The sequence below is a fragment of the Cyclopterus lumpus genome, chromosome 1, assembly GCF_009769545.1.
Source record: "Cyclopterus lumpus isolate fCycLum1 chromosome 1, fCycLum1.pri, whole genome shotgun sequence".
Lineage (NCBI taxonomy): Eukaryota > Metazoa > Chordata > Actinopteri > Perciformes > Cyclopteridae > Cyclopterus > Cyclopterus lumpus.
Window position 1 is genome coordinate 14,214,318 of NC_046966.1, and position 24,108 is coordinate 14,238,425.

Below are 24,108 nucleotides of genomic sequence, written 5' to 3' on the forward strand. Positions count from 1 at the left end.
ATTAATTATGAACTGTTTCTTAGTTATTAATCCATACCCCTTTATTTATATATATTTTTCTTCTTACATATTTTGTTTTGATCAAATGTAAGAAAAAAAAATATTGGGTAATCCCTTTACAATTTTTATTTTATTTCACGGTTAAAGGTCCCATGACTTTCCCTTTTTTTTTTTAATTTTTTTAAATATGAAGCAGGTCAAAGTGCTTTACAAGTACTGTAAAATACTCAAAACGCTCAATGCATGGAGAAATACACACATCCCGTATTCAGAAACCTTGCCTTTTTAAACGAGGCCTCTGTGCGGTCACAATACAATATGAAGACCACTTCAGTTTTAAACGGGATCAAATGTGTTCCACTTTATTTATGGTTGCACTGTATTTTGACTGACATCAGCTGATAAACTAAACTTGGACCCAAGCTGTTGCCTAGCAACACAATTCAGTTGAAATGAGCTCAAGCCGTTAGACAGAATATACAATTCAGTTAGAAATATGTCATCTTCAAAGTAACAACACGTCAGGGGTATGACCTGTTCACCTTCTTCATCTTATTTGTCAGTTATATTCTTCGGTTTTAAATTTGAGAAAAACTGACTGATGCCACTGGTGAGTACTTTTTTAGTTGACTAAAATATATAATTCTCATTTTACTATCAAGTATTGATGAAGTATTTTGACAAAGCGTAAATAATAGCTAGCCTATGTCACTTTGTTGTTACTTTTTGAGCAAACCATGGAGAACACCGTTACTGAGGAGGAAAACGCCGCTCCGCCGCTACGAAGAGGTCGCTGGAGCGGCGTCAAGAGACGCTGGGATTACCTTCTGCAGAATGCATTTGTGGCTTCAAGTCTAGCAGCTGTTGTCCTGGGTAAGTGGTAACAAGTTTGAGTTTTTAGCTAACGTTCCAATAAAAATCCACTTAAAATATTGATAAGAAATATCGTTTAATGTTTTCAGTTGATTTAATGGTCTTAAACTGAACTTTAACTTCTTACTTTTCGAGCTAAATATCGTTTTAATTATTAGAGCTTTACTAGAGTCGGTACAAGGAAGCTAACGCCGATGAATTAGCCGTACGTTAGCGTCTAACGTTAACTAACGTTAGTCTAACTGACTAACGTCTATCCTCGTTTTAACCGTTGAGCGCTGCTGGTTTCGGGGTTATTAACTTGTTCCTGTCACCAAATTACAATTAATGTGGTCAACACATCCGGGAACGTAGTTATGTCCTTCACAATAAGATATCACGCTTCAAAACTCCAAACTATGCCATAAAAGCTCCTAATTTCCATTTGAGTGTATAACACCACCTGCTGGATGTTTTGTTAAACTCTTCTCAGGATAGTAATTGTTATATGCACACATATGTTGTATATAAAAATTGCTATCCTAATACGCCGTGTAGAGCAAGTGTTATACAATGACTAAAAACACATGTATGCATGATTGAAAAGCTGCATTGTTAAAGCAAAAGACAAATGACTCGGGCAAATCATTAACAAGATGATGCATCTACATTTATTTAAACCCATCCGAGACAAAAACAAAATAAAAAATCGGGACACAAATAACATTTAAAATAATCATCTTCATCATCCAACTCCTCGTCCCAACCCAAGAGAGTGACGCGAATAAACTACAAATAGTCCTGGTTGAACAATTTGCAACGTGTTTGGTGTGAACGCAGCATAGAGAATTCTGATAGACAGATTAGAAATGTTGATTAATTTTGTTTTAAAAGCAACAATGTCACAGAAACATAATGTATTTGCTCTTTGTTGCCAGTTACTACCATTTTTGCAATCCACTTTGTTCATGTGTATACATGAAGTATACAAAACATACAACTTTTTAAAATTGAATTAGTAGATTTATCAGATTCATAAACTGAGTGTTAAGAAGCACTTCAGTATTTGCTCAGAATCCAACTGACAGTCTGACATCAATGCACACCAATTTAGAATTTTCAATCTTCAGTTTTAATAAAATTTCCAAATTGTCTTTGTTTGTCTTACAGGTATTGCCTTGGGCTTGTTTCTTAAGTTTTACATCAATCTGTCCGACCACGACCAACTCTATATCATCTTTCCAGGAGAGGTACTCCAGCGGATACTTCAGGTCGTCTCCATTCCTCTAATTATCACAAGTGTCATAACAAGTAAGCCCCAGGAGTATTCCACACACTGTTAACTGTTACAACATGCTGTGCACACAGCTTTTATAAGGACCATACTGGTGGTTTGGCAAGTTGAAGCTTATTAAACCTAAATAACCTCCAAGGGAGTCCGTATAACACTTGATGAACACCAGCCACTGTGGACACCAGTCACAATTACATGATAATGGTACATCTACACAAATGGAAGAGTCATGAAGGCAATAAACTAACTCAGTAATGCCACTTACATATACCTAAAGTTGTCTAACATGAGCTATCTTCAGCCACCGTCAGCAAATCTTAAAATGAAAAGTGTTTGAGTCCAGGTTGAGTGTTTATATCGGTTCATTATCCATCTGTCTATCAATTTATCCACCCACCCAATCAAGAATGTTGACAGACAACTATAATCTATTGTCTGGCTGAGGCAAATAGCTAAATCGCAAAGCTCTCTGTAAGCTGTGGTTTTTGTACACACAGGATGTGCGTGCGTCCTTTATGTGTATTACATAACTTAACAAGTTTGACAGCTTGTTGACTCTGACTGTCAGTGCAGTACAGTTTGTAATAAGTACATTACCTGTTTCAAATTGGTCAAATCCTCCAAGAATTGCAATTCATACGACACACATATGCTTTGCTGTGAGACCTGATGACCCAAGAAGCCTAGCTGCCCAGCCCAGCCTAGTCTTAGTGATGTCAATTGTTGGATAGCACAACATTTTCTTAAAATTGATATTTTAAAATCAGAAATCATATTATTCAGTCCACCAAACCCTATGATTCCCATTGAAAGCACCCTTGATACCTTATCTACCAACATAAAGCCCACTGCCAGAAATTTAGAGTAAGTACTTTTTGATTGAAGCTTAACCACAAATCACAATACTTGACCCGTCCTGCCTCCTTCAACTAAGAACCACATCCAAAATCAAACTCCTCCTCTCACGCTTTGACCTGGGAAAAGTAATTCATGCTTTATCCTCTCAAGACATGACTAGTGTAACTCCCTCCTCTCTGGCATCAAACACAAGTCACTCTCTCAAAGTCATTGCATTTTCTTTGTATGTGTACTTACTGCATTGCTTTGTTTGTTGATGACTGTTTTCCTATGATGTAACTGTGTTCCCCTCACTTTCCATTAGCCTTAATATTAAACTTCCATACTATATGATCTAACTTACTCTCCAACCTTTAGTCTGCAGACCATAACTTATGTTGTCTTTTCTAGGTTGTTCTGGTCTAAAAGGTGGAAAGGTTGCTGTACGTGCATCAGCATACTTTGTCTCAACCACTCTTCTGTCTATGACTTTGGGTAAGAGCCATTTTATTTTTTATCATTGATAAACACACAATGTATGGGGCATTTTTTAACGTTTCCTTTTTTTTCTTACTAGAGCTTGTAAATGTGCTATTTAATATGTATTCACTAGCCTGTCAACATAGGAATACAGCTATTTCAACCAGGTGACACATATACCAATTTCTTCCATGATGATCTTCAGAAATGTGGTCCTCTCTATATTTTATTAAACATTTCTCACCGCAGACATTTTTACATTCAGCATTTAGGCAGCAATACTAGGGCCATAGAATGTGGAATTATTATTAGACTGCTGCTCAGGTAGTTGGTGTAGCGAGGCTGAATTAAATGATGTGACGTCACCCATCTTAATGGAAAAGTAGGAAAGATGAATGTGTCTCCCACATCAATACAATTGCAACAAAAGTCCTTTTTTTTGTTTTATATTGTGTTTCTTTTCTTGCTTTTCACTGTTCACTTTCTAACTTTTTTGTGAGCCACTATTGAAACAGATTTTACAGTAGTAATCCCTAGTCAGCTCATTTAAATCTAACCACTGTGTAGTGTTGTGCTCTTACTGGCAGCCTCGATTTTTCGCTCGTGTTTTCGCGTTTTTATTTTTGCTCTTGTGTTTTTCACTTCTTTTTGCCTGTTTGTTTAGGTTGTTAGCTCTGTGGTCACAAACACAAGAGTAGCACCTTGAATATATTTAAACACTCGACTAACCTCAGAAGAGTAATTAGCCCGCTAGCCCGAAGACTTCCGGGTTTAGTCCAATTGTTGTTTTTGTCCTGCAACTGGAACGGCTGGTCTTCTCACCCCTGGCTGCCACGTCGCTAGCCATCACGAGCCCACCTGTCTACTCTGCCGGGATCTTTCCGTTCCGGTGCGGTGAGCAGACCTGGGTTGGTCTCCGCTAGCCACCACTGCACCAGGTGGTCTCCATTCTCCGGGCAGGATCGTCAGGCTAACGGGCTGGTAGCCCCTCTAGGCTACCACTCTCTCCTCACCGGACTGCTGGCGTCTTCCCGCTGGTATGCTGTGGATCATCTCGCTGATTCTCCTGGGCTGCACATCGCTTCTCATCTCGCGGACGGCGGGCTCTCGGTCACAGGTTGGCGCTAGCTTAACGCTACTACTCCGCCATCGGACCATGCCGCCGCTGTACTCCGCGTCGGAGCTTCGCGGCTTTGATAACCACCTGCGCCCGGACTGCATGGACATTCGGAAACAATATGGAATACTTCGCCGAGGCCATCCTTCACACAGAGGCTCTGGCCGCATGTTCACCTACAACTTCACGTCCCAAAACTCCATCCCATCCCTGTGGTCCTGTCGCAATCGTACTTCCTCGTTACGTCATCACAACAAACCACACGTGAATTGGTCCAATCTCCGTCCCCTTCCTCAGTCCTCACTTCCTCAGCCCTCACAGCCTATCACAACGCAACGTCACCTGAAACTGGCCTTGCTCAACACCCGCTCACTCAATAACAAAAGCCTCCTTCTGAATGAATTCATAACGGACAGTAATCTTGATTTTCTCTGCCTCACTGAAACATGGCATAAACCCCTGGACTATTTCTCCCTCAACCAGACCACCCCCACAGGATTCACATACACAGATAAACCTCGTCCAGAAGGGCGGGGAGGTGGTGTTGCTGCTGTCCACCTGGAGGACATTAAAACAACCACCATTCCCATTCCTGCCGTTCATTCTTTTGAACATATTGCCCTCAAACTCTCTGGTCCGACTCCTCTGGTAATTGCTGTTATTTACCGCCCCCCCAAGCCAAAACCCTCCTTCCTCTCTGACTTCTCTGATTTTCTGGACCAGCTCTGTGCAATTTCACCTGCCGTTCTCCTCCTTGGTGATTTTAACATCCATATTGATGACACGGAATGTAAACCTGCCATAGAATTCCTAGAACTGCTACAATGCTTCAACTTCACACAACACATCAACTTCCCCACTCACAGCCGAGGTCACATCCTGGATTTGGTCTGCTCCACTGGTCTCACAATACTTCAGCTCTCCAGCCTCAACCTCAATATCTCCGACCACCTGGCTATCACCATGGACATCGGCATCCCTATCCCCATCCCAAGAACCAAGCGCAACATATCCTTCAGAAATCTCAAAACTATTTCCCCCACAACTCTTTCAGCCTCTCTTGCCAGTACCATGTCGGCCTCCCCTTTCCCACTGTCTGAAAATCCCTCTGATCTCGTAAATTACTACAATAACACACTCTCCTCCTGTCTTGATCAGCTGGCTCCTATTAAAACCCAAACGGTCTCATTCACTCACTCAGCTCCTTGGTATACTCCTGATCTCCACCACATGAAATCCCGTAAGCGCCAGCTTGAAAGACTCTGCAGGAAAACTGGTTTAACAGTCCATCTCCAAGCACACTCTGACTACCTTCAACAATACAATGACGCTCTCATCTCAGCCTGGACCACCTACTACTCACACCTCATACACGCTGGCTCCTCCAACCCAAAGGCTCTCTTCTCAACAATAAACAAGCTTCTCAAACCCAGGGACAACACCTCCAAATCCTTTACAGTCGACAAGTGCAACTCTTTCCTGTCATTTTTCAATACAAAAATTGATATAATTTACAGCAACCTGAAGACCTCACCCGCACTTTCCATTTCTCGCAGCACAGCACCGAAACAGCCCTTCTTAAAGTCACCAATGACCTCCTCCTCTCCTCAGACTCTGGCCACCTCAACATTCTCCTTCTCCTGGATCTCACTGCAGCCTTTGACACCATCAACCACAACATCCTTCTCTCCCGCCTCGAATCGTCCCTCAACATCACCGGAACTGCTCTCTCCTGGCTCAAATCATATCTAACAAACAGACAACAATTTATCAGCATCAACAACTGCACCTCCTCCACTGCTCCTCTGTCTCAGGGCGTCCCCCAGGGTTCGGTGCTTGGTCCTCTTCTGTTCATCCTCTACCTGCTCCCTCTTGGAAACATCATACGTCATCACGGTCTCCTCTTCCACTGCTACGCTGATGATGTCCAGCTCTACATCTCCACAAAAGCCATTACCACTGCTACTCACTCCACTCTGACCAACTGCCTCACTGACATTAAATCATGGATGCAAACCAACTTTCTCAAACTCAACTGTGATAAATCGGATATGATCATCATCGGCCCCAAATCTCTCACCAAAACCAGTCACAACTTCTGCCTCACCATTGACAACTCCACTCTGTCTCCCTCCCCTCACATCCGCAACCTCGGAGTCATGTTTGACAGCAACCTCTCATTTGAACATCACATCAAACAAATCACCAGAACCTCCTTCTTCCACCTAAAAAAACATTGCCCGTCTCCGCCCATCACTTTCCTCATCTGCTGCTAAAACTTTAATCCACGCCTTCATCACCTCCAGAATTGACTATTGCAATAGTATTCTTTATGGCACATCTTCCAAAATCCTAAACAAACTCCAATACATCCAGAACTCTGCTGCTCGCCTGCTCAACCACTCCCGTTCCCGTGATCACATCACCCCTGTTCTCCAGAGCCTTCACTGGCTCCCCGTCCCACAACGGATCCAATACAAAATCCTTCTCCTCACTCACAAAGCCCTCCATAATCAGGCCCCCTCCTACCTCACCGACCTACTCCACCAGACAGAGGAGCGGAGCTGACGGGATGGATCCCGTCAGCTCCGCTCCTCTGATGCCAATCTCCTGTCCATCCCACATAGGACCAAGCACCGGACGTGGGGTGACAGAGCCTTCTCCATATCTGCCCCCTCCCTCTGGAACTCTCTCCCCAAACTCATCCGAGACTGCACTGATCTTTCCTCATTCAAATCACAAATCAAAACCCACCTGTTCAGAACTGCTTTTAATGTGTGATTGTTTGTTTTTTTGTTTTTGTTTTCTTATCAGGGTCCGAGCGACTCAAAGTCCCTATTTATTTGTTTTATTTGTTTTACCTGTATTTTAGCTATTCTTATTTATTTATTTTTAGCTTTTAGGATGTTTTAATTATGTGAAGTGTCTTTGAGTATTATGAAAAGCACTATATAAATTAAATGCATTATTATTATTATTACTGTATATGAGAGAGCTACAGTGGACACTGTGGATTCTGTGTTGTAGGGTTGATTCTGGTTCTGACCATCAAGCCAGGACTGGATGCCGTGGGAAAAGATGATACAGAAGATGAGGAGTTATTCTCTATTGTCATTGCCATATTGGATATAGCATGGTGAGAAGAAAATGTATATTTTGACATTTCTGGTATCTCTGCACATTCACTTCAGCAGGTTTTTCGGGCAGTGACATTATTTCAGAAAGTGCTGGAATGTCTAACTACAGAATTCACATCCATTAAGGTTTTTCAACAATTTAGTATTTCAGGTGTTCGCAAAACATCCAGCAAATGTCACATCCTGTCGTTGATAAAGTCGCATTTCTAGAATGATTTGCCAACATTTGCAAGCTCACGTTTAAATCTGACTTTTGCATGATTTTTATAGGAACATTTCCCCAGAAAACCTGATGGTGGCTTGCTACCGACAGGTATGGTTTTCATTAAAGGCATTTAAATAATTTCTTCTATTTCCATCTAATATTTATGATTTGAACAAGAGTTCTTTCAATTATAGGACAAGACTGAGAGGGTTGAGTTTGAAATTGAAGCAGATGAGCAACGTTTTAGTCTGGAGACGGTAACTATTTTCCCTTGTCACAAAGAAGATCATTTTGTAGAGTTAGCATTTGCTGAGCTAATTCTTTCATACACAAAGTTGCTCTCAGACTATTATTCTTAATGAGTGTCTGGTCTTGTTACAGAATGCAACACGAGTGCGAATTGAGCACCATGGTGTTGAAGGCACCAACATATTGGGCCTGATTGTCTGGTCTTTGGTTTTTGGCCTGGCTCTCAACAAGATGGGAAAACGTGGGGAAATCTTTTTAGAGGCCCTTACTGTGTTCAACGAGGTCACAAAAAATGCGGTCAAGGGGATTCTCAGGTAAGGTGACACAACATACCAATAAATATATGATTGACTTTCTCCAACAAATATAGAAATACAGTACATCCAGATCTTTTTTACTCGCAGTATTATTAGAAATAGTAAAATTGTATAACTGAAAAAACATAGCAGCATTGTTCACGATTCAGAATGTGTTTGCTCAGTCAGTTAGTCTTTCCTTCATTTTTTTCATTTAATGTTTTTCTTTTTCAGCTACTTGCCACTTGGGGTGCTATTCATGGTCACAGGCATTGTCGTTGAGGTTGATGACTGGGAAATAACCTTCAAACTCGGAAAGTTCATCGGCGTAGTTGTTTTTGGGTATGTTCAACTTATACGGTTGTATTACTGAAATGACATCACTCTTACAAATGAAGTTGAATTCATCAATAAAACTAATGAAGCTAGTTAGCTAATGTTAGCAAAGTTTAGCTCTATATATTTTGCTGACTCTTGTGCTTCTGCTACACTAAGACGTTGCATTAGCATTATCCCATCATTTTCAATCAGTATTGATTTTGCATTCATTGATTGTGTGTTTCAGGCTTGTAATCCATGGAACATTAGTTTTACCCCTGATCTATTTCCTATTTGTGAGACGTAACCCCTATGCTGTCATCAAGGGTTTTTTTCCTGCCTTAAAGACTGCATTCGTCGTCTCGTCCAGGTAAGAGGATGTAACACAGATCTGAGTTCATGATCACTGCTTATTTGTATATTCGTCATCAGAGCTAACCAAGCCAAGTAACATTTTTGAGAGCTTCACATTTTCAATATTTCCATATAAGTAATGCACAAACAAAGGATGCCTTGTGTTTCTTCAAGCTCTGCCACACTGCCACTCACTTTCCAATGTTGTGAGGAGCGACTCAAGGTCGACAAAAGAATCAGTCGCTTCATGCTGCCCATCGCGACCAACATCAACATGGACGGAACTTTCATTTACGAAGTGGTCGCAGCAGTTTTCATTGCCCAACTCAACCACATCGATCTGCAATTGAATCAGTGGATTACCATCGCGTAAGCTGGTCTTCCTGCTCTTTAGGAATTCTTAGCATCATCATCACAGACAGAGTTGATATTGGTGTAAAGTATTTATTGTTAGGTCTTTAAGAGGAGGAGATGTAAACAATGCATGGTACAGTTTCCTGAGTACAGTATGTGTGTTTGATCTGCAGTTTGACAGCAGCAGTGTCAATCGTAGGAGCAGCAGGGTTCCCAGCTAGAGGAGCAGTGACCACTATTTTTGTTTTAACCGTGGTTGGTTTACCTGCAAAGGAAGCCTGCCTTCTCGTGGTTATAGAGTGTTTACTGTAAGTCCAATCTGTAGTTCAAAATGTGATGAATCGATTTCCACAGCTGCCTTTTCTGATTGTCAGCTATTCACGCGTGTGTGTGTGTGTGTGTGTGTGTGTGTGTGTGTGTGTGTGTGTGTGTGTGTGTGTGTGTGTGTGTGTGTGTGTGTGTGTGTGTGTGTGTGTGTGTGTGTGTGTGTGTGTGTGTGTGTGTGTGTGTGTGTGTGTGTGTGTGTGTGTGTGTGTGTGTGTGTGTGTGTGTGTGTGTGTGTGTGTGTGTGTGTGTGTGTGTGTGTGTGTGTGTGTGTGTGTGTGTGTGTGTGTGTGTGTGTGTGTGTGTGTGTGTGTGTGTGTGTGTGTGTGTGTGTGTGTGTGTGTGTGTGTGTGTGTGTGTGTGTGTGTGTGTGTGTGTGTGTGTGTGTGTGTGTGTGTGTGTGTGTGTGTGTGTGTGTGTGTGTGTGTGTGTGTGTGTGTGTGTGTGTGTGTGTGTGTGTGTGTGTGTGTGTGTGTGTGTGTGTGTGTGTGTGTGTGTGTGTGTAGTCCTTCCTGACCTCTTATCTAGTTTCAATCGAGTGATTTACCAAATTGGTTACTCCACTTAAACCTAAGAAACATCTGAGCTAGTAAGGAAGGTTAAGGTTGCAAAAAAACATGAAGTCACTGTAACATAACTTTAAAAATAGTTAGCAAATCCTTTATAAATGTAGGTGTCACTTTGTTTAAAAAAATACTTATTGAATCTGCTTGTGCATATGTTTCACAGTTAATAGTTAATATTATTCATGCAATTTAGAATGAGTGGGAAATTATGGGATAGACTGTTACTTATTCATTTAAGCATAACTTTTAATTTTAGGTATATTGTGTCATTGTTGTTCAATGCCATTTAAACCGTTATTAACAGCATTTTGTCACGTTAGATAAGTATTTTTTCCTTTTTTGTTTATTGTGTATTCATGCTAAATCAGTCATACATGCAAGCTAATGTACGTTTTGTCTGTTTGTTCAGTCAGCTACACGACAGCTACTAACAATGTTAGAAGAAGTTATAATAAAGAAACAAAGTCAGTTTAAAGCATCATATATCCTCTACTTTCATAGTCTGATGGTGTCTGTGCCTTTCAGAGACCGCTGCAACACGGTTATAAATGTCTTGGGAGACTGTATTGGCGTGGCACTCATTGACCAAGTGTCAAAAGGAGATCTGGAAGATATAGGGGAGCAAGGACAGGAAATTAAAAGGTACAAGTCCTGATGGTCTCATGTTTATTATTCTTATTTTAACCCAGTTCATTTGCAGAAAACTTGAAGTAAATTCTTCCATCTGATGCAAATGATTATTCCAGGGAGGAATAAGACTTATAGAGGAGAGGAGCAGCGTAAATCTGATCCATAAAAAAAGTCTAATATGCCAATCTCCTCACACCATTAATGATCATGTTGTGCTTTGCCTGGCTAGGGGGCATGACAGTGATGCTGAAGCCCAAACTCCAGATAAGATCCAGGTCCACATCAGCTAGACCTCTGATGATGACACCCTCAACACCCCGCCAAAAATCACATCATTCCAACACAGTGACGCAGAGGAGCCCTGCTAGGACGAGGACCAGACCAAAGAGGACTCTGGTCTTGAGATCCTGTGTAGCCCACCAGAATGTAGGTTAGACCAAGGCAGCAATGATGACAAGTATGTTTAGTTTCAGCTCAGAGTGAACAGTTACTATAATGCAGTTGCCCAATGATATATGTACAATGTAGAAATTGATGTCACAGATTTAGTTATTTAATTGAAAATACATTTGTTATTGATTTTTTTTTAAAATCTAGTTAATAGCATATAATTGAGCTTAACTGAATCGTACAATCTTCATTTGAATTGTATTGATGCAACAGTTTGGATCATTCCGCATGAGTATAAGTATTCGTCAAAGGTGCGTGCGTGCGTGCGTGCGTGCGTGCGTGCGTGCGTGCGAGCGTGTGCACAGAGAATGCTCTGAAAGAAACACTTCAGTATCTCTTTTATTTATCAGAAGAGTTTACAAGTCACACATCTGCAGCTACAATACAGTGAAAGCTGGAATGCAGACACATTGTGGAGGTTTCATGTTCAACTCAAATCCGTTCTAAATATATTCATAAAATAAACATACCAGTGATCAAAACACCTGTGACTTCCACATTATTACTGTCAGAGTTCAGTTGCTGTTGATGTGTGGCTTTTCTGGATGCTGTGTGTTCTGGCCACTGTTGTTGGCCTCACTGAGCTGGTGAAAGTCCTTCAGCAGGTCTGCAAGCTGCTCCTCCTGTGAGCACATCAATGTGTATTCATCTGCTCACTCTTAAATGCAATCCCACTGACAAAGAAGGGGTTTCTCCCCACAATACTTAATATTATGGAAAAGATGCATTTAATATGTGCATTATTTATCCAACCGCAGGTAAAACATTTAAAATGGCAGCAAACACGCTCACTCTCAAATGTATTTAATTTAAGGACTATTAGGATATTTGCACTATAACACAAATAGTGCAAATATTCTGCTAAAAATACTTAAAATGAATGCTTTTCCACTTAAAGCGACATCATTTAGGAAATCAAACTCAGTAGTTAAAAGTAACCCTGTGTTTAGCAATGAACTATACACTACAGTGTTTTATAGTTTAAAGTTTAGTGCAGTTTAGACTGACATGTGGATATACAGATAAAAAGTCAATCATGAGATGAACTAATGAAGGGTGATAATCAGCTTTTCACGTCTTCTTACCAGTACGTTCATTCTCTCGGCTGCTGCAATAGCAACACTTAGCTTCCTCTCATCTTCCTCCCTCTCCTCCTCAATCACACCAAGCCTGTGACAAATAGAAGATATATATATATCAACAACAACACCAACATTGTATGGAACATTTAATAATGAATTAACTAATTAGTAATATCAGTTAGAAAGCCTAGCCGACAGCTTTCTGAACCCAATCAAATTATAGTATTAACACCATCATTAATCTTTAAGACTAATTAAAGTTATCAAGAGTGGAATACAGTATATGCAGACTGAATACACATACGCATAATAAACACACAATGCAGGCAAGATTAAACATTTGATACTTTTTTATTTAAAACCACTGGAAAACTTGCTGACAAATGCAACATGAGCCTTACTTTTAAGCTCTACTGTTTTACCTGAAGGTGGCGCTGGCGAGCTGATCTTCTCGTACAGCCAGCTCATTCCGGATCTCGGTCACCTCAACCTGCAGCATTGCATTCTGGTCCTGGCTTTGGATAATGAAGTCCTCCAGGCGCTTTGCCATGTCCAGCTCACGCTCTGTCACCTGCTCTATCCCCAGACGGAGCTCCGATAGCTCTTGAGCATGCTGGGATGCAAAAGACAATTTGACATTTTATGAAATTCCATTCCATTAGCTATACCTGCTTTCCCTTTAGGGTCGTGGGGGCCGATCACAGCTGACATTGCGCTAGAGGTGGGGTACATCCTGGACAGATCGCCAGTCAATCACAGGGCTGACAGCCATTCACACTCACATTCACACCTACAGGCATTATAGAGTCACCAATTAACCTAAGCTGCATTTTTGTGGAGCGCCTGCAGAAAACCCACGCAGACACTAGGAGAACATACAAACTCCCCACAGAAGAGCCCCATCAGACCAGCAGGTTCCTGACCCTGTGCATTTTATTAAATGTAATAATGAGATCGTACACTATGCAGCCAGAATGATGTCCCTCTTGTGGATATCAGGTTTGACATACCCTGTCAAGTAAGTTGAACTGCTCATTCTCAGGCTTCATCTCACTGGACTCCCCGTTGTGGCTGACTTTGATCCATGGAACTGGTGCAGGTGCACGTTTGATACTGCCATTCTGAAACAAGAGCAGAGCGTCTACTTTATTCCTTCTAGTTAACCACACAAAGTAGTCATATCACAATGCCTACATACATGTCAAGATTATGTTAATTACCATTGATTGAAATTGCAATAGTTCAAAATAATAAACTCTAAAAATGTATTTCTAGCAGCCCTTTTACCTGTGGCATGAGCACATGACCTGCTGAGCTCAGTAGCCAACATAGCTGAACTCGGCTCCCAGTTCCTCTTTGTACTCACAGTATTTGGTGATGATATAAGTGGTTGGTTGGTCTCCATCTCTTGCTCATTGTCAGGTGTTGGTAGAGTTTCAGAACTTGTCTGCCTCTTCAAGGTATGTTTTGCCTGACCAGGGCGTCTGTGTGGAGCACTCTGAGTTCTGGTGACTGGCTTCCTCGATCGCATACTCATCCGAGTCTTGCCATCCCTGTTGAAGTAATGAATGAATACATATATTAATTATTTAAGAGCCTTGGATCAAATGTTGGGATTTGGAAAATCTCAAATAATTTTAGCAGGTTAATCTATCTTACATCTGTGCTTTACACTATGTGTATTTACCCCAAATTGATCAAAGGATGTCCGTCACCGTCGGCTACTAATAATATGACAGACGCCTTTCACTTCCCACACACTTATTGCAGTAAACATAGCGAAATGGTACTTATTTTTGTACTTGGTGCATATGATATTCTAAAGGTTTAATGGTATGGTTTGGGATGAAAAACATATAATTTAAAATATTAATCACTTGTATTTGCATCTAAGGTGACTGTTAAACTGGCTTGTCATAATAAAACAAATGCAGAAATTAAATGGATGAATTGATGGCTGAGTGGATAGATAAAAACACTCAAGGGGCAGTCAGAAATGGCCTTCATGGTTATTGACATCTTAAAAGCAATATTGGCTGAGCCCAGTAACATACAACTATCGTACCCGTCTCGTAGGCCTTTGGAGTCCACAGGAAGCTGCTGGAGGGATGATTGATGAGGGCTGTACTTGGCCAAGTCTTTGGGAGGGACGTACATAGGTTTGGCTTGTCCCATTTGGCTGCAAGAAAGAGCCAGCTGAGTAACGTGTAACAACACAACATTCAAGTTCCTATTACATTGAAAGTTGATGAGGAGTCAAATATGATATAGGCCTTCAACATACCTGCTAATTATTATCCGATGTGCTCCTGGGCCAAGTGACTCTGTAATCTGGTTCAGAATCGAAGGCAGAGGGTGCAGCTTTTCAATTGTGTCCTGCAAGAGAAACAAGCCGTATGTTGGGCCCCATTTAGTATTCTCTTTAAACATTCGGTCATCACCTTGGTGCTCTGTATTGATAAGAAAAATGCTATTAAGGTAAGATGTACACGAAAACATCAAGATGTAGTCAATTATGCCTGACTACTTCTGGAACTAGGCTGGCAGATTGAGATGAAACACAAATCAAGCTCGTTATCCAAATAGTATCTGGATACAGATCACATTTTTACTAGCAGGTGTAAATGAGGCTTCTAAGCAGGAGATGTCTCATGAATCTTGTACTGTATGTTAGTCTCAAATTGACTCATGGACACTGACAACTATACAGTATGCAAAACAGACTACTGGTCCAATCATACACAAGCTTGAAGTTTGTGTAAAAACAAATGTTAAATACTGCAAGAGTTACATAAACCTTTACAGCTAAGAACCAAAGTAGACTTGTGTGTTTTCTGTCCTACCTGGTCCCTCTGATAGATGATGTCTACCAGAAGGCCATGAAGCACAGCCAAGCGTAGAGACAGATCCACATAACCATCGAAGGAAGACATTGGGATGTTTGTGTCTAGATTTGACACTGTGTGTAGAAAACCTCTCATTCCATCCCAGTGCTGCTGCAGGAATTCGTTCATAAAGAGCATGTACTCCTCCTTCTCTCCAAACCTGAATCAGAACAAATGATTGAATATACTTTAAGCCTCTTCATTCTCATTAGATTTTGTGGCAGATAAGAAGCCACTCACAGGGTAAAGTTGGCCAGATTCTGGATGACTTTGGCAGTTAAGGTGAGGGTACGAAGGGTGTTTGGCTCTGGATAAGGCTGCGTCAGGCCAAATAGGGAAGGACTGAGGATAGCAGGGCATAAGAATCGAAGGAAGAGAGAAGCAGAGATGAGGCGCTGGCCAATCTCTGGTCTGCTCTGGACTTCACATAGCTCCACCCAGCTAGAGAATATCTTGTTTAACTCCTCAGGAAAAGGTCTGCAGGCAAGAAACATATCAAGTATCAGCATTGTGAATTGGACTTTTTTTCTCAAACACAAGCCTAAACATTGAATATTTGTTACTTCATGTCTTTTTCTATGTCAAGCTCTCTTCTCTCACCCATTAGTCTCAATAATCTTCTGCACCACCTCCTCACAGGCTTCCATCAGGTGCTTCTGGTTGTTTGACAATTCAGAGGCAGGGCATTTAAGAGGGTCAACTTCACAGTTCTCCACCGAGGAGTAAAGACGGGTGATGAAGTCCCCTGAAATGAAAAAAAGCACAGTTTGATGAAGATAAAGCACCAATCAATACCAATTACAAGAAGCCACCTTTACCATTGAGCTTCCCTACCTAGTGTAACAATGAGGTACTTTTGGCCAACCAGCTTCATGTATTCGTCTATGGCTTTAGTGGCCAATGTGTTCTCTCTGAAGATCAATGCCTCCTTCTCTCCAAGACGCTCAACCTCTGCACTGCCCAGATCAAGGAGGAACTCCTGAAGCATACACATTTAGATTAGAAAACAAATGTCTGATTATTCCTTCTTGTTGTATTTCTAAAATCATATTTGGTGCAGTTAGCTTATATGCATTTTCTTAGAGACTCCACCTTGGCTTTGCCAATGCTCTGCAGTACATGGACCAGAGCTCCTGCCAGCTCTTCCTTCTCCTTCACATTCAGAAGTGGCTCCAGGTTTCTGCACATTTCCACATAATCCACCGTCACATACTCAGCAAACTCTTTGTATTTCTCCATGGGCAGCACTTGCAAATTCTGAAAACGGGCCTTGATGCGGAGGGAAGCCTGTGGACCCAGCAGTTCTTTGTTCCACACTGTGCCTGAGGCCTTGTATGGAGTAATGGGATACCATTTCTCCTGATAGGTTCTCCTTTGTATCTCAGCTAAAGGTATGTCCACACTACCCAGTGGGTGCAGGCTGGATTCATCTCTTGAGTGACGCTTTTTCTTGGGGTCTTCTTCTCTGAAGAGGTGCAGGGTGATTTGGGAGACACACGGCAGGTTGTCTAGGTCAAAGAATTCACCCCAGAATAACTGACATCCTCCAGCCACACCTCCACTGGACCCCAGGCCTCCTGAAGACCCAGTAAAGTTGTCCCCTGCCAGGCTTGAGCGGTTAGACGGCTTGCCGACAGCTTGGCTGCTGGTGCGGGCGAACAGGGTTCCGTCCAGGTGTACCTCGCAGTAATAACTCCGTTTGGGTGGCAGATCCTTAGCTTCATTTACCCACAGACTCAGGGAGTTCTCTGTGCGCTCAATGTTATCCTGTGAACCGAGATGCATTGAGCCCTTTTTATTAGGATTTTGATTTAGCATTATACATTGTATTGGAACAAATGGCTAATGGCTAACCTTGTTGGGCTGGGCAGCCCTTCTCAGGTCTTCAATCCAACGATCACGTTCGGCAGCTGAAGAGCATCCAAAGCAGTGGGTGTTCTCAGAGTTTATCACCTGCATTGAAACCAACGAAACTTGTTAGCCTAATTGAGATAAAACATGTATTTTTCAACCCAATGTAAGGCACTGTATGATGCTCCTTGAGTAGCCAGTATCTTAGACAGAATGCATAAGTCAAAGTCTACCTCAAAGCAGTACTTCTCCCCCAAAATGGAGCTGTGGACCGGCCTGATGACAGTGCTGGTGTCTGCACTCAGATCTAGACTCCCCAATGCACTGACCGGAATTGACACAGATTCCCGGGAACCATAATGCCTGAGACATAATCAGAGATGAATAAGTTAGTCAAAATAGAAATAGTAAACATGTAAAGTGTAAACTAACACGATTTCTCAAGGGCCCTTTGTACCTCTTCGTAGAACTTTCATAGACATATGTAGGTACTATGAAAGGTTACACATATGGAATAATATATTTATTGATGGATTAGAATTTTTATAATCATGTAATTGGGGTAAGTTTCCAAAAGAAGGCCTATAGATCACATTGATTACTATGCCAGCAGAGGTTGTAGCCTACTGACATGGTCAACATAGTACCTATACATCAGCATGTAAACATTGTAGGTCTGAGCATGTTAACATGCCAACATTAGCATTTAGCTCAGCCTCACAGAGATGCTAGTGCGGCTGTAGATTATGGATAGATCCCCTAAAGTTTTGGACCGTGAGAGAGGACAATGACAAGGGTAACAGTTAGTACACTTTCATCCCATTATATATGTAAATAAGACTTTATATATGCACTTAGATCTGATTCAAGGTTTCATGTCAAATCTGATGTACAGAGCCAACGCAACAAATAATGTTTGAATGTCCAAGTATATGGACTACATTGTATTTGTATTCATACATATTACAGTGTACATTACCTGCTTCCTTTGTTTAGTCCTTTAGAGTTCATTTGAGTGTTGCTGTTTCTCTTGGCCCTGTTCTCAAGACGTCGCTTGATCAGTGCCTAATGGCGAAGAAGGCAAGATGTAGGCAATTATGTATTATGTCAACAGGAAATGCAGGGGTAGTAGTTATCTCTAGGGTGTACAATACTCACCCTCACACCGCCATCTTGATTCTTTGGTCGAGGGCCACCTGGTGACACCACATGGTCAGGGCTACATTCTGAGTATTGGGAAGAAATTAACTCTTTGATATTGACAATTAACTCAAATGGTCATTTATGTCAGTTTGTTTCAATATTCTTGGTAACGTGTGTTAGTTTAACCAAAGGCAATTATACACGTAGAAATATAGTTTCTTTCCTTTTCATGATTTTAGTCAATATGTTAGATCTGAATCATGTTTAAATGGGTTCAACCCCCTCTTAATACTCTCTGTTGCTGTTGCTCCAACACCAACACCAGCACTTATTTTTGCACCACTGAAGAAAGACTAAACTCTCAAACCATCAGTTAAAGCCTTAATATTAGCAAATACCTTCAGATTAGGCCATACAGGATATGGTATTCAGCTGGCCCTGCAGCGATCGAAGTAAACTTCACTTTGTATACTTCACTAGAAGACATTATTGAAACCCATTTGCAGAGGATGAAATTAGAAAATCACATTCTGCCATGATTTCTCCTGATTTTTCTCTTCAGTGTCATTTTTTTAAACCTTTCAGTTTTAAGGTAAAGATATCTTCTTTCAAAGATGTGAATGTAAAAAGGAAAAATATAGAGAACGGATTTTCCCTTACCAAAAGCCCCACCACAAACAATCCAGCGCCTAAATCCCATCATTTAGTCCCGGAGTTCTTCCACAGTCTTGTTAATTTGATCTCAAGTGTCGCTGGCCTTTTTTAACAGTCCATTAATATCTGCCATCTTGCTTTATCATCATGATGATGGTGACACCAGTCAAAAACAATACAGGATCCGTCACTTCCACAGTGCAGCTTCTTCTTAAGCAAAACACCTTGAATGGAAGCAGATACAGACTACGCCCTCACTATTAGCTTTCATTTGAATGTTGGAACACCCAGGCGAGATGTTATCTTCCCACCCAAAAAAGTAGAGGAAGTCATTTGTCAGTCCCTCGCACGCATAAACATTCAGCCATTTCCTCTGTGACGGTCCACACTATCGTACAAAGTGTTGCTGTGATGTCATCAGCTGTTATGCTGGTAATACGTGTCCACATTTCCTATGGTTTGATTTTGTGTTGTTTGTTCTATATTGTGTGTGGGTGATATATTAACCTGTATCGATATCTATGAGGTTCTCCATGCTGGGGTTGGACAGGTAGCTGCTGACTCGGTTTCGAGTCCACATCGTTGGCTGAGAAAGACACACACACGCACATGCATGCACACGCACACATGCACAAACACACACACACACACGCACAGGGCTTACACCTTCTTTTCACATTTGCTGCAGTGAACTATGGGGAGTTGGGGAGTTGTGTGTACTTGTGTGTTGATACCTCTTCGTCTGGAGAAATAAGAATTTGTCCATCTTCAAGCATACAGTTGCTAATGTCCCACAAGGGCAGCTCCTGATGTGGGGCCCATTGTAGTCTTGGGAGTTCAGCGGGTACAACCTCCTCCAAATCTGCCAAACAAACACACACACATTGATGTGTGCAGCTTATAGAGAATTGCATTGAACGGTTGGAAGCGGTCTCACACTATAGTCAAATGATAAATGCAAATAGTGCATGGACATAATTACAGGCACACGCTGATCCTTATGGCATGATGGCACTTATCTTCCACAGGACTTGACCACTCCCATTTGTGGAGTTGCCAGCGTTACTGATGCTATCGCTCTCTTTTTATGGCACACCAGGATGAGCTATGCACATCCTGGTGTGCTCTGTAATTTTCCCTTGGTGTAAACATCCTTCAATATGTATTTGCACGACACTTTAGATTTCAATGTTCTCCTTTTCAATAAGATGAATTGGCATGATGTTATACTTGTTTTGCTTACATAAAATAATCTCTAGATTGAAAATAACAAAATGTCGAGTAAATGTAAGTATAGATAGATAATAAACAACTGCAACAATAATACATCTATAAATAATGTGTATGTAAAGAATGAGATTGTTCTTGTTTATCAATTTTTATAATCAAGATGAAATTTATTTTACAGTTGGATAACTGTTGCTCATTCTTTGTGTGGCCAACGTTTCTTATTGTTTCTTTGGTCTTAGTCAGCAGAGGCCCACAAATGTACTTAGTAGACCACACTGCTGGAGAGCAAGGCCTTATTGCTTGCCCCAATAGAGTGAAGGGAAGCCTGGCAGAGGCAGAACCAGGACTGGGAGTGGCAGACTGTCAGACCCTGCTGCAGTAAAATAAAAAAAAGTTTTCTAAAGGGACTCTTGTGTTTGGAAACACACTTTCGTCCACAGGAACTGCCAAAATCAACCCAAAGTGAAACGTCCTTGTAGTAGCTTTGATGGTTTTTTGTACACTCTTGAACACAATTTTTGTAAAATAATTAACACACCTAAGTGCAACGGGTTCAAGATCTGATTACATTTTAGTCAGCGATGCCCTTCTAAATGGTAAGCTTGTAATGCTTTAGCTTTGAGTTCCTTCCCAGCAGAGCAGAAGTTTCCACAGAGTGGTTTGTAAATGTGTTGTCAGTATCGGTACTGGTTTGCTGCGCTTCAGTTACAGCTATATTTCTGGGTCATTTATCAGCAGTTTTGACTTTTTTTGGAAAATGATCATTTTGGTCTTTGCCATGTTCACCTGGAGGATCTGCCAGAACTGATAAAGAGGTCAGGTTCTGCTAGTCTGAAAGCGTTAGTCTTTTTTCAGTGTGGGGGGGGGGGAATTTCCAGATCATTTGCATGAACAGACACTTGATTTCTGTGTTTAAAATACAGCAGTTGTTGATGCTAGTGGCCAAGCCATGTTTATTTACAAATATTTAAAACTCCACTTTTGCTTCACACATTTGTGTTTACTACTGATTTTGACATTCAATTTGTTGCATTTCTATAAATCTTTAGTTGATAATACTGGTATATATTCTTGAGGTTACCACAGATGCAGATCCTTCTGTATAGTTGTCAGGCTGAGATTTGACGAGGTGTCATCACACACAATTTACAAGGAAAACTCTGTATACTTAATAGACTTTAGCATATTGAATTGAGCTGCTGGTAATTGTCGTTTAAGATACCAGTCCAATGATGTTGCAACCCAGTGATGTCTGTTTTTTTCTTTTAGATCTGCTCTTTTGCTTAAAATGTTTACGTTTTTAAATAGAGATTTTCAAAATAATGTTACCATTTATCTTCAATTTGAATGTACACCTGACTGTACATTTTATTGGTAGATAAATAAGTTCAAGTATCTCAGAATCCTAAAGTTTCTTCAATTCATTGCAACTAGTTGCATCTACTAGTGTAGATATTGTAATATATAATTATGTTATAGATCATTGTTCCTCCTAAAGGTTGTCTGAGTTTAGGTTTGTCAGCTTTGCTATTAGGTTGAGTTTTATTACTGAGTTTGTCTAATATGGTACAGCTTTTGAAATACTCTTAACAGTATAACACAATGTGTAATTCTGAAGAAAGGTACACATACACCACCACTGTAAGTGTGCACTTATGTGATGCTACAGTAAAAGGAAATCATGCTTTAACCGCATGAGGTGCCCATTTTGCTTTGTTAAACAATTAACCCGGGGATTCAAATGTGACCACAATTAGATGTATTTATCACAAGATTAACCATTCCAACCCCAGTGGTAGTCTAAAACAGGAAATTGGAAGACTGAGCAATAAAGTTGATATTCTTTGACTATACTGGGGTTACCTTGCCGTAATGTTGGGGTGCTGTTCCGACTCTGCAGCCTGGGCCTTTTGAGCTTCTGGGACACGGTCCTCAGGTACTTCTTTAGGAGCGCCCCTCCGCCTCCTCTCTGTATAGGGTCTGTGGAGGAGACCCCTGAGGTCTCTGCAGCAGCTGACGATGATGCTGCATGAGCTGAGCTGGCCGAGCTGGAGGAAGGAGACAGGGCTGCAAACAGTGACCCGGGAGGCTCGGACTGCACCCTTCTGAAGGGGTTCTTTCTGGCGCCTTTATCTGGCTTGACTCCCTCTCCACCTTTCCCACTGGATGAATGTTTGTCTCCAGGGTCCTCGCTCAGGGCCTTGCGCCAGTTCTGCATCTTGCTCCATTTGTTGGTGGAGGCCTTCTGACTCTTATCGATTGTAGATGTGGAAGAAGCTGCTCCTTCTCCATCTTCTTTCAAGTCATTGAGTTGTCCCTTGGACCCGGTATGCCACTTGTACTTGTTGAGGGGGTCGTTGGTATCAGAGGTTTGTTCTTGGGGAGGCTCCCCAGACTCCTTTTCTCTCTTTGGTGATCCCTGCTCCTTCGATGGTTGTTGAGCTGCAGGCTCTAAATCTTTCTCCTCAGTGCCCATTTCTAGATTGTTAGGGTGTGTGACTAAAGTTGTGTCTCTCCTTTCAAGGATGCATCAATCAAAATTAGAATTTGAATGCCTTCACAGGAGACCTGGCCTGTTTCCCTTCTGATTCACTGCTATCTTTGAGACAGTTGTGAGTGCTAAGGGTGTCAAAGTAGTCGGTGCCTTCACTAGTTCTGTTTCTCTGCTTCTCTCGTTTCCTGTCTTGCCAAATGTTATCCGGCAACAACATGCAACTTGCTGCTCTGTCTGCTGTTGCTTTGCTGCAGCGCCTCACTCACAGGGCACTTGCTTCCTCGTGAAATGCTACAGAGAATCTTTTTTTCTGTGCTTTATGTTTTCACCGAATACTTCCCTTCTTTCTCACTTCCTGTTCTGCTTTTGTCTCAGGTATTCCTCCTAATTAAACTCTCTCTGACTCTACTCTTGAATAAACACATGACCCAGGATGTCTTCAAGAAATCAAGAAAGTAATGCAGATATTTTTTATGTGATTTGAAATATAGTTCAGTGCCAACTCTACCTCAAAGGAAACCTGCTTGTCTGTCTCTTCTTGAGTCATTTAGTCAGTCCCACTATGAGTATACTATGAATATGAGAAGTGTGGTTTTACATTGTCCATTCAAATGATGGAGGATGCCACTTCATCTCTAACCCATACTCTGTCTTCATCATGAACATTTACCAAGATAATTATTGATTGAAAAATGTGATAGTTATAGTAGTTCAAATACACATAAATAATTCTACTTGGAGTAATTTGAATAACAAAAAATACAACAGTTCTCTTGTCTAATGAATATTTTAATGATATTACATGTAAAGGTCTAGAACACCAATACCACAATCATAATCATTCCAGAATTAATAAAGCAGTGTATTAGTAAACGAGTGACAGTATCCACTTGTTAGATACCTGTGGTTGGGTGTACGAACGGTTGACGAATCAGTTTCCTGTCAAAGCGAGGCTGCACTTCCTGCTGAGATCGGCTTGTCAGACTCTGAAAACCACTTCCTGCACTCATGCTGCTCTCTGCTCGTACACACCTGCAGGACATGTTTCTGTGTCCCAGTGGGGCGAAATGGCACCCTCAATGTCAGCTGTTGCCTGATGGGTGGACAACAAATTACCAATACCACTGCAGCACTCTACATATTGTATGTAATATCAACACATACATAAAGACTATTAACCGATTTAAAACAGCTTTTTGTGCCAAATCTGGTTCAATCTCTAAATTACTCCAAAGTAAGCTCCAAATGAAACACTCTATAAACGTTCACAAATGCATATATATATTATTTTCATTCCATTTAAAGA

The 24,108-nt window shown here is 41.2% G+C and overlaps 2 protein-coding genes across 6 annotated transcripts; one reads left to right on the top strand and one right to left on the bottom strand.

Annotated features, from left to right (window-relative positions):
* Window positions 1-110: 110 nt before the first annotated feature.
* On the top strand, window positions 111-11,363 carry LOC117729385 (excitatory amino acid transporter 3-like). Of its 2 annotated transcripts, XM_034530397.1 has the most exons (14): window positions 111-610; window positions 732-873; window positions 2,023-2,163; window positions 3,395-3,478; window positions 7,608-7,716; window positions 7,988-8,030; window positions 8,117-8,179; window positions 8,304-8,485; window positions 8,702-8,809; window positions 9,033-9,155; window positions 9,314-9,508; window positions 9,667-9,801; window positions 10,909-11,025; window positions 11,243-11,363. In XM_034530397.1, exons 1-14 carry the CDS (start codon window positions 602-604, stop codon window positions 11,301-11,303), a joined length of 1,512 nt encoding a protein of 503 aa, XP_034386288.1. In that variant the 5' UTR covers window positions 111-601; the 3' UTR covers window positions 11,304-11,363. The 2 variants fall into 2 exon arrangements, with proteins under 2 accessions (XP_034386288.1, XP_034386295.1); XM_034530404.1 differs by lacking the exon at window positions 9,667-9,801.
* Window positions 11,364-11,784: 421 nt separating this feature from the next.
* Window positions 11,785-23,099, bottom strand: rasal3 (RAS protein activator like 3). Of its 4 annotated transcripts, none has more exons than XM_034530324.1 (19): window positions 22,172-23,099; window positions 19,813-19,940; window positions 19,586-19,664; window positions 18,440-18,477; window positions 18,261-18,346; window positions 17,515-17,644; window positions 17,285-17,383; window positions 16,523-17,197; window positions 16,265-16,409; window positions 16,031-16,175; window positions 15,671-15,907; window positions 15,389-15,590; window positions 14,830-14,921; window positions 14,611-14,724; window positions 13,912-14,098; window positions 13,556-13,666; window positions 12,968-13,158; window positions 12,549-12,633; window positions 11,785-12,086 (listed from the first exon to the last, which is right to left on the bottom strand). In XM_034530324.1, the coding sequence occupies exons 1-19, from the start codon at window positions 22,782-22,784 to the stop codon at window positions 11,979-11,981; spliced, it is 3,465 nt and encodes a 1,154-aa protein (XP_034386215.1). In that variant the 5' UTR covers window positions 22,785-23,099; the 3' UTR covers window positions 11,785-11,978. The 4 variants fall into 4 exon arrangements, with proteins under 4 accessions (XP_034386215.1, XP_034386209.1, XP_034386230.1 ...); XM_034530318.1 differs by having other exon boundaries at window positions 18,440-18,507; XM_034530339.1 differs by lacking the exons at window positions 19,586-19,664; window positions 19,813-19,940; window positions 22,172-23,099 and adding an exon at window positions 19,085-19,574.
* Window positions 23,100-24,108: the final 1,009 nt, after the last annotated feature.